This window comes from Salvelinus sp. IW2-2015, linkage group LG17 (genome assembly GCF_002910315.2).
Source record: "Salvelinus sp. IW2-2015 linkage group LG17, ASM291031v2, whole genome shotgun sequence".
In the NCBI taxonomy this organism is placed as follows: domain Eukaryota; kingdom Metazoa; phylum Chordata; class Actinopteri; order Salmoniformes; family Salmonidae; genus Salvelinus; species Salvelinus sp. IW2-2015.
The window spans coordinates 39,725,142-39,735,592 of NC_036857.1; the positions used below are offsets into that span (position 1 = coordinate 39,725,142).

Sequence of the window (10,451 nt, forward strand, 5' to 3'; positions counted from 1 at the left end):
AAAGGGACGTTTCTTTTTGCGGAGTTTACTTACGTCATAATATTTAGTAGGCTATTGCCCAAACTTAGTTATAGCTATCTTGAGGAAGGTCATCAATGAGATTTGAACGATTTTCTACTTCCCAGCCCTGTACTTAGCACACTGCACCACCAGGATGGAGTTGATCTGTACACAAAGGCTAAGAATTTCAAGTCTCACGGCTATTCTTATAGAATTTTGCATATATCTATTGACACGTCACCACAATCTGGCAAGCAATAATTTCATGTTAATATACAGTACCAGTCAAAACTTTGGACACACCTACTCATTAAAGGGATTTTCTTGATTTTTTACTATTTTCTACATTTTACATTTAAGTGATTTAGCAGACGCTCTTATCCAGAGCGACTTACAAATTGGTGCATTCACCTTATGATATCCAGTGGAACAACCACTTTACAATAGTGCATATAACTCTTTTAAGGGGGAGGGGGGGGGGGTTAGAAGGATTACTTTATCTATCCTAGGTATTCCTTAAAAGGTGGGGTTTCAGGTGTCTACATTGTAGAATAACCAAAAAAAGTTACAAAAAAAGTGTTAAATCAAAATATATTTATATTCTTCAAAGTAGCCATCCTTTGCCTTGATGACAGCTTTGCACACTCTTGGCATTCTCTCAACCAGCATCACCTGGAATGCTTTTCCAACAGTCTTGAAGGAGTTCCCACATATGCTGAGCACTTGTTTTGGCTGCTTTTCCTTCACTCTGCGGTCCAACTCATCAATTGGGTTGAGGTCAGGTGATTGTGGAGGCTATGTCATCTGATGCAGCACTCCATCACTCTCCTTCCTGGTCAAATAGCCATTAAGCAGCCTGGAGGTGTGTTGGGTCGTGATAGTGATGATCATCCCACTAAGCCCAAACCATATGAGATGGCGTATCGCTGCAGAATGCTGTGGTAGCCATGCTGGTTCAGTGTGGCTTGAAGTTTAAATAAATCACAGACAGTGTCACCAGCAAAGCACCCCCACACCATCACACCTCCTCCTCCATGCTTCACGGTGGGAACCACACATGTGGAGATCATCCGTTCATCTACTCTGCGTCTCACAAAGACACAACGGTTGGAACCAATCAGACCAAATGACATATTTCCACCACCGGTTTCCATTCCTCGCAAGTCTCTTCTTCTTATTGGTGTCCTTTAGTAGTGGTTTCTTTGTAGCAATTCAACCACGAAGGCCTGATTCACAGTCTCTTCTGAACAGTTGATGTTAAGACGTGTCTGTTACTTGAACTCTGTGAAGCATTTATTTGGGCTGCATTTATTTGGGCTTGTACTTGTAATTTTGCAAACTGCACTTGAAGAAACTTTTAAAGTTCTTTAAATGTTCCTTATTGACTGACCTTTATGTCTTAAAGTAATGATGGACTGTCGTTTCTCTTTGCTTATTTGAGCTGTTCTTGCCATAATATGGACTTGGTCTTTTACCAAATAGCACTATCTTCTGTATACAACCCCTACCTTGTCACAAAACAACTGACTGGCTCAAACGCATTAAGAAGGAAAGAAATTCCACAAATTAACTTTTAACAAGGCACACCTGTTAATTGAAATGTATTCCAGGTGACTACCTCATGAAGCTGGTTGAGAGAATGCCAAGCTGTCATCAAGGCAAAGGGTGGCTACTTTGAACAACCTCAAATATACAATATAATTTGATTTGTTTAATACTTTTTTGGTTACTACATGATTCCATGTGTGTTATTTCATAGTTTTGATATCTTCACTATTATTCTACAATGTAGAAAATAGTAAAAATAAAGAAAAACCCTTGAATGAGTAGGTGTGTCCAAACTTTTGACTGGTACTGTACATTTGTACGGAAGTCGAAACATCTAAACTTGACATGATCTGAAAAGGACTGGTGAAAGTAAAAAGTAAGAGGACACACTTTAGCTCCAGTCCTGTGGTACAGTGGATTAGTTCCATGCATGGTTAAAACTCCAAAGGTCACAGATGCAACTGGGGAACAAACCTATAGTTACATTTTACATTTACATTTAAGTCATTTAGCAGACGCTCTTATCCAGAGCGACTTACAAATTGGAAAGTTCATACATATTCATCCTGGTCCCCCCCGTGGGAAATGAACCCACAACCCTGGCGTTGCAAGCGCCATGCTCTACCAACTGAGCCACACGGGACCTAGTTTAAGTCGGAAGTTTACATACACCTTAGCCAAATACATTTAAACMCAGTTTTTCACAATTCCTGACATTTAATCCTGGTAAMAATTGACACAGCCGAGAAACGGGGGTTTCGTGAGTTGGTGCGAACACTCGACCCAAGGTACCAAATGCAAATTGAAATGTGACACGTATTAATGCCAAAATAACTTGCAAACAAAATTTWGGCCTAAAATATATATATATATTTTTGGGGTCTTGTCTGTTTTGCAACTATAGTTTAAGTGTTTTCTATTTACATTTTTAGATTTTATACATTAATATTTTGTTAAATGCTTAATTGAAAATTTTGCACCAAAGGTTCTATTAAATGAGAAATAATCAAATATGAGTAAGTACATTTTATTTGTTGAGTATTTCAAAATGTAAAAGAGGCCTTTACATGTGGTCATTTTATATAAACTATTTATTAATTGAATTTACAGAAATGTGCTATATCAATATGTATCTTTATATGAAATGAACTATATCGGGATATGAGATTTTGGCCATAACACCCAGCCCTACTGTGAAGCATTTTTTGGGCTGCAATCTGATGTGCAGTTAACTCTAATGAACTTATCCTCTGCAGCAGAGGTAACTCCGGGTCTTCCATTCCTGTGGCGGTCCTCATGAGACCCAGTATCATCATAGCGCTTCATGGTTTTTGCGACTGCACTTGAAGAAACTTTCAAAAATGTCTTGAAATTTTCCAGATTGACTGACCTTCATGTCTTAAAGTAATGATGGACTGTCGTATAAAATGTGGCCTAACTGAATCTTTAAAATTCCTTCAACATAGCATCTTATGCAAATAAAACACCATRAAAATTTTAAGGCTTTAAAAAGGGGCAATCTGGGATTGGTACATCCATTTTTTTTATRTTAAATTATGCCAAAGTTTAGGGTCATTTTCACTTCGCCCTCCATTGTTTCTTTTCCCATTTTCTAAATCTCCAAATAACAATCTGTGCATGTGCTACAAACCTAGGCCCAGATTTCAATACCCCAGGTAGATTATACGAGTGCAAGATGGAATGTTGTGTTAGTGTAGCTGTGAGATGACTTGTTGAGGTTTATCATAAAAGTTACTGACCTAATGTATTTGAGTTATGTGAAACTGAAAAATATTGTAAAATGTAAAATCTCCATTGAGCATGAAGTGGACTTAATCTGGATCTAGGAAATGGCCTCAAGGGTGTAACCTTTATACTGCTGGAGGAACTGACACTTCTCAATCTCATTTTTTAAAAATGTTTATGAGCATGCTGTACTTAAAGTGATTGAACCTTCCATTTTGGACTCGACGTGTCAATGTCGAGTCTTTCCTAATATTGAGTTGCACCCCCCCTTTGCCCTCAGAGTAGCCTCAATTAGTCAGGGCATGGACTCTACAAGGTGTTGAAAGCTTTCCACAGTGATGCTGGCCCACATTGACTCCAATGCTTCCCAGTTGTGTCAAATTGGCTGGATGTCCTTCGGGTGGTGGACCATTCTTGATACACACAGGAAACTTGAGTGTGAAAAACCCTGCAGCGTTCCAGTTCTCGACACAAACTGGTGCGCCTAGCACCTTAAAAAAAAGAATCACCTTTAATTAACTAGGCAAGTCAGTTCAAAACAAATTCTTATATAAAATGACAGCCTACCAGGGAACAGTGGGTTAACTACCTTGTTCAGGGGCAGAACGACAGATTTGTACCTTGTCAACTCGGGGATTCGATCCAGTAAACGAAACACTCTAACCACTAAGCTACCTGCCGCCCCAGGCACCTATTACCGTACCCCGTTCAAAGGCACGAATCTTTTGTCTTGTCCATTCACCCTTTTAACGGCACACACACAATCCATGTCTCAATTGTCTCAAGGCTTATAAATCCTTCTTTAACCTGTGTCCTCCCCTTCATCCARACTGATTGAAGTGGATTTGGTAAGTGAACGATACTTTCTGAAGGCTCTGTATAATCAATACACAACTTCCAAGGAGTAGGGTATTTGATGCAAACATAAAAGTATAACTTTTCCATTGTAGACATTTACATATTCACATTCACTCGTGGAAGGCAATTAGGCCCTGGCCAGCAAACAAAATCTCTTGCGTCATTTTGTAAATGATTGTCATTTAGTCTACCGATTTGAAAAGACAAAATGTTTTTACTCTCTTATTGCACACTCTGCATGGCTCGAGAACAATGACGTGAAAAYTTGTGTACAACGTCACGTGTTTCGAGGACCCTTTTTGGCTCTAGCGCTACTTTCAAAACAACTGTCTTAAAAGTATTTTTAAAACTCTGCAGCATCCCTTTCAGACAGTCATGCACTTACATGATTTTGTATGCATGTGTGGGTTCTAATTGTATGTCTCAAAGTACTTCAACTAGGCCTAGAAGTACTGTAGTTGATTCGGCCACATTATTTGAAAATACTAAAATACACAGAAAATAAGTATTTACAATACAAATACTTAAATATGCAAGTATTTGAACACAGGTCTGTTWAATTGCGCATAACCTGCACTGAAAGCAGTAGATACGGTTTGTAGCGCCCCCRTGTGGTGAACATTATTTGAAGAGGGGGAATCACATAAGAGTAAAAACTTCACTAATGTATTGAAACACTAATTATATATATTTTTTTCATTTCCACCAACAGACTTTCAATAGTCTGAACATTAACACTCTTAAATGTTATGTTTCTACTTTTTTAATAGGCTGTTCCTGATTCTGGCTGTTGGTCGACCGTTAAATATCGGTCCGAAAAGTCTGTTAATTGAATTTCATTCATGTTTTTATAGTTCATTTTACAGGCTTAGACAGGCATAATATCTTAAGATTATAAATGCCTTATGAGTTAAGTACAACTGTCCTACCTTAAAACCCAAAATGTAAGATTGTATAGCTTAAATCCATTGTTTATGTATAGCTTCAAAATATGATTATAGTCAGTCCTTGCATGTACTGTATAGCTCCGCCAGGGTAAGACTGTTGAAACATGCACCTCTTTCATGTCTTTTGGACAAGGTACTCACAGTCCAAAGAGGAGGAATCTTCCCTTTCGGTCAGGTTTGGCATCTGTTGCATCTTCAAGCTCCACGACTTCTCCCTCTAGCTGAGTAACATCAGGTTCTTCTGCCGCCATCTATGTCACACACACACAAAACATCAGCCAATTTATATAAACAGACATGATATAATATAKATTATATTTCTTACATGGCTCCAGCTGGGCCTATTCATTAAAGCTACATTCCAGGATTCTAAAAAAACAGAATCCCCGCCACTTGGAATACAGCTGAGGGATGGGGTCAGGGAAATGTAATCTCTGCTAAATTCCTAGCAAGTGCTCTAGATACAAGGACGGACAGTCTTTGACATCCAAGATAGGTTTAATCCGATGAGTCCCACCGTTGCACCAGCGTGATTTACAACTTCCTYCCCCTTTTCGACATTGTGTGTTTAAGATACAGACCATTAGTCTGTGTGATTTAACAGGGGCTAAGCTAGAGCAGTGTTTGTGAGACAAGGGCGGATCCCGAAGGGGCTCAGGCCGGATCTTTTTTCACAAAAACGTCTGTAGAGTCAATGGTTTGAGCTACAAACTATTAAAGCCATCTATGAATAGTTGAGACTCTCAAACACGCACGTGTAAACGTGTTTTACTCTATGATGCTCACAAGCTACACAAGCGTCTTTAGAAGTTAAGGGGTTCTTCTACATAGAAGATCATAGGAAATCCCAGGACATAAGAGTCTATAATAATCTTACAGTTGCAGTCACAAACTCCACGCCGTTGTCACTGACTAGTTGGATATTAATTTCCCACTGAGTAAACAATTTCTGTACATAAAACCAGTTTATTAGGTKGTACCGGGTCGGACCCCCCTTTGCTCCAGAATGCCAAATCCTGATTCTGCCATCAGCACGATGCAAAAGGAACCGGGATTCGTCGGTCCAGGCAATTTTTTCCCCACTCCTCAATTATCCAGTGTTGGTGATCTCGTGCCCACTGGAGCCACTTCTTTCTGTTTTTAGCTGATAGGAGTGGAACCCGGTGTAGTKGTCTGCTGCAAWAGCCCATCTGTGTAAAGMGCCYACGAGTTGTGCATTCRGATATGCCGTTRTGCACACCACTGTTGTACTGCYACATTATTTGTCTGTTTGTGGCCCGCCTGTTAGCTTGCATGATTCTTGCCATTCTCCTTRGARCTCTCATCAACTAGCAGTCTTTMCCCACAGGACTGCCYCTGACTGGAWGTTTCTTGTTTGTCYCACCATTCWCGGTAAACCCTAGACACTGTCGTGCATTAAAAGCCCAGGAGGCCGGCCGTTTGATATACTATCATARCACGCTCAATGTAACTTAGAATGGGCAAAACGAGTGACCTAACGTTCAATCGAAAAGTGAATGAATGCCTCAATGCCCATCTGTCTGCTTTAAAGAGCAAGCCGCYTGACTCACTGTCTGTAGGKGCGAACCATTTTTGTGAATGGGGTGGTGTACCTAATAAACAGGCCACTGATTGTACAGCATTCATATAAATACATTTTTATCAGGTTTTGCTMTGGCGGACCTTATTTTTGTATTGARACATTTAATSATATGGATATTTAAGCTACAGAATAGATTACCATAGCTAGCTAGCTAATGTTATATTTGCTATTGCGAACACAAGGCATTAACAAGGCATTCCGCCTTATCAATAGGGTTCTCAACTATAAACACTGCTTACCGGTGGGACATTGAACTACAATCCCGACGCTCTGTTAACATTTAGAAACGTCAATAATCATCGCTTGCGATACGGTTTTAGAAACATATGGTGCGCTGTAACATGGAGATATGTGCATGTGGGAACAATAATCCTAGCCCTATAAAAAGGTGTGTAGTAATCAGCATCTTGATGTGGGGATGTTTTTCCATCGGAAGGGACTGGGAAACTGGTCAGAACTGAAGGAATGATGGATGGCGCTAAATACAGGGAAATTCTTGGGGGAAACCTGTTTCAGTCTTCCAGAGATTTGAGACTGGGATAGAGGTTCACCTTCCAGCAGGACAATGGCCCTAAGCATACTGCTAAAGCAACACTCGAGTGGTTTAAGGGGAAACATTTAAATGTCTTGGAATGGTCTAGTCAAAGCCCAGACCTCAATCCAATTGAGAATCTGTGGTATGATTTAAAGATTGCTGTACACCAGCAGAACCCATCCAACTTGAAGGAGCTGGAGCAGTTTTTCCTTGAAGAATGGGCAAAAATCCCAGTGGCTAGATGTGCCAAGCTTATAGAGACATACCCCAAGAGACTTGCAGCTGTAATTGCTGCAAAAGGTGGCTCTACAAAGTATTGGCTTTGGGGGGATGAATAGTTCAGTTTTTATGTCTTATTTCTTGTTTCACAACAAATTATTTAATGAGCAGGCAAAAAAAAAAATACAGAAATATGCGTACTTTCCTTATGAAACAATTTTCCACCACCATGCTACTAGTGGCTAAACGCTAATCCCGAATGTTATGTATCGGGTTTATCCAATCAGGTTGAAACTATCAGCCCAGGGGTTCTGTTTCTTTTACGCCTGCTGCATTAGCAGCATCTCATTAGAGGAAAATAAGACTGTTCTCAGGGCAGACCTGGTTGTAGCTAGGTATGTTTGAGTACATCAAGGACCATTTTCGCAAATATTCAACCTAGTTCACCGCAGAAACGAGGTAATTAACTACAATGACCATAATCCATTGCGCCTGTTTTTCCCGGCGCGAACATAGATGGATACACTTATGCCTGCTATTTTAATTACACACAGACCGCATAGACCACATGAGAGTAATGTACACAACACAATGATGAGGGAAAGYGACAGACAGTTCGTAAAGTATGCCTTATCTACTTCAAGAACTAGTAAAATGATTTCATCAGACAGCTCTGCAGCAAGCTTAGGCAGGCTAGCCTAGTTAAAGAGGATGACTATAGAGTACAGTATGGGGGGCATAGGTGTCTGGCTGCTACTGCCTGAGCAGAGACGCCATGATGACTTAAGGAATTAAAAAGAATAAAGTCCAAATAAAAACGAAGTAATATACACCTGAAATATTGTACTATTTTATAGTAATTTCCAATTTTTATATTGATGTCTACCCAATGTGGACCTGACAGAGACAATGGAATATTTTAAATGTTTAGTAAATTAAATATTTTGGGCTTTGGAATTTCCATTAAAAAAACTTTATAACGCAATGAATGTTTAAGAAAGAAAAAGTGAAACCAAAATCCGTGATTATTTTTCAATAAMCAAACCGACCTCAAAGCACGTACGTAAATCACTCAGCACTACATTTTACCTAACCTTAGGTGAAAAAAACAGACTGCTACAACCTGATTTGGCTGAACGCGATACAGAACATCCGGGTTTAGCATTTAGCCACTCTAGCATAGTGGTGGGAAATGGTTTCACAAAGAACGTACGCATATTTTCCACGTTTTGAAGTTGAGGAAATCGAAGCCTATGCAGTCGAATATTTTAGGTACGAAACGAGGGATACGAATGTATTGCCGGCTGCATACAATGCATTGGTACGGTAAACTGACACGACTCAATATCGCCATCAGCCGGCCTTTGGTCTGGAAGAATGATTGAAGTCCAAAGTTTGCTGAAGTCCAAAGTTTGCAAATCCCACACCATACCAAAACCACAATTTGTCAAGCTAGAAATATCTGTTCTATATTTTGTCCAGCCAGAGTTAATTAATTTTCAGGAAAGAGCCCCCGACAGAAGTCAAGTTTTGAAGCTGGCTAGCTAGCACTGCAGTAACGTTAGTGCCACAACAAGATGATAAGCAGGACAGTACGACTTACTTTTGTTTTAAGCCGTTTGTCATCTAGGGAAATACCTTGTGTCTGTCAAAGCTGGGCAGAATATAATAGCTAGTTCGCTATATAGCATAACTAGACTAATTCGTGTTCGTCAAGATGATGCACCTTCAGCTCACCAGAAGAAAGTGAAAGTAGCGGCATAGAGTTTCTGAACATACTGATGCCGCGTTCAAAACAACTGGGGGAAATACGAGGTCAAATAATGACGTCCGTGATCTTCAGGTCGGAATTCTAGAAAGAGACCCTAGTTTTTACCACCTAAAAAAAAAATGAAGAGGCCCGAGTTGCAATTCCGAGTTGGACGACCGTTCAAATCTATTTCTCTAAGTCGGAACTGTTTTCCCCCCGACTTCTGTAGTCAGAGATTTCGGAGTTACCAGTTCTCACAGTTGTTTTGAACGCGGCATGTAACTATTTCTGAAACCATGGGCGCAACAATGTGAGACTTGCGAAACAGACCAGACCGAGGTTTGAGAAGTGAAACATTCTTCCTCAGTTGTTAATTTTCTGGTAATATAAAGGCATTATAACCTACATTCGAGCCAATGTTATTACTCCAACCAGTGTTTCGTGTTGGCTTACCCTGGCGTGACGTTTTGATAACTGCGTAAATTGCTCTCAGACAAGGGAAATTGCTCTCAGACAAGGTAAATTATATATTCGGCTGTAATTACCGACCCAAAACGAAATACTAATTAGCTGCTAATGTGGCTATCATACAGAACTACAAATCTTGTCGCAAGCTGTGACTTAATATGCTAACGCGAGCGTTGCAAAATAAATTTAAACATACATGTTATTACATTATTGCGCAACAAAGAGCGTCTGCGTTGCCAATCGCTAAAATAGGGCTTACGTCCAAACACTTAAGACACACCCTATCCCCTCAAATTAAGTGAACACTTCTGATGACGTGTCAATACTTCTGAGGAGTGTACACTTGCGAGGGAGGAGGGAATGATAAAAAAATATATATATATTCACAATACAGATCAACAACTTACTTTACTACATCATACAAAACAGAACGCAGGTATTAACAAGAAAATACTAAAACATATTGTAATGACCCTGGGTTTAGAAGCGCGGAAATCGACTCTGCCGCACGAGCATGCTTTTGCGGCACAGTCAATAGCGCGCAGGACTTCGGGCTAGAAGGTCGAGGGTTCGAGACCTGCTCCCTGCCTGTTTCATTACAATACAAAAAATATAAATGAAAAAAATATTTGTAATCACACTGAAAAAATCGCATTATAATGATTCAGGAAAATGTTATTCACTAGGGATAATGTTTTAATAAGATAGTTAAATTCAATCAAATGTGTAATTTTGGTGTAGAATTTWGGAATTTTTGTTTGTGTATAAAGTATTTGC

At 39.7% G+C, this 10,451-nt stretch overlaps 1 protein-coding gene across 2 annotated transcripts in view; it reads right to left on the minus strand.

The window, feature by feature from the left end:
* casp7 (caspase 7, apoptosis-related cysteine peptidase) overlaps positions 1 to 9,799 on the minus strand; it is a 24,080-nt gene extending 14,281 nt beyond the window's left edge. The window contains exons 1-2 of one of the 2 annotated variants that reach the window (XM_024006176.2): positions 9,660 to 9,799; positions 5,241 to 5,350 (exon numbers count right to left, since the gene is read on the minus strand). In XM_024006176.2, coding sequence (XP_023861944.1) covers positions 5,241 to 5,350 — 110 coding nt within the window. In that variant the 5' untranslated portion in view covers positions 9,660 to 9,799. Of the gene's footprint in view, positions 1 to 5,240; positions 5,351 to 9,059; positions 9,245 to 9,659 lie in introns of those variants that run through there. The other variant, XM_024006175.2, reaches the window with a different exon arrangement.
* Positions 9,800 to 10,451: the final 652 nt, after the last annotated feature.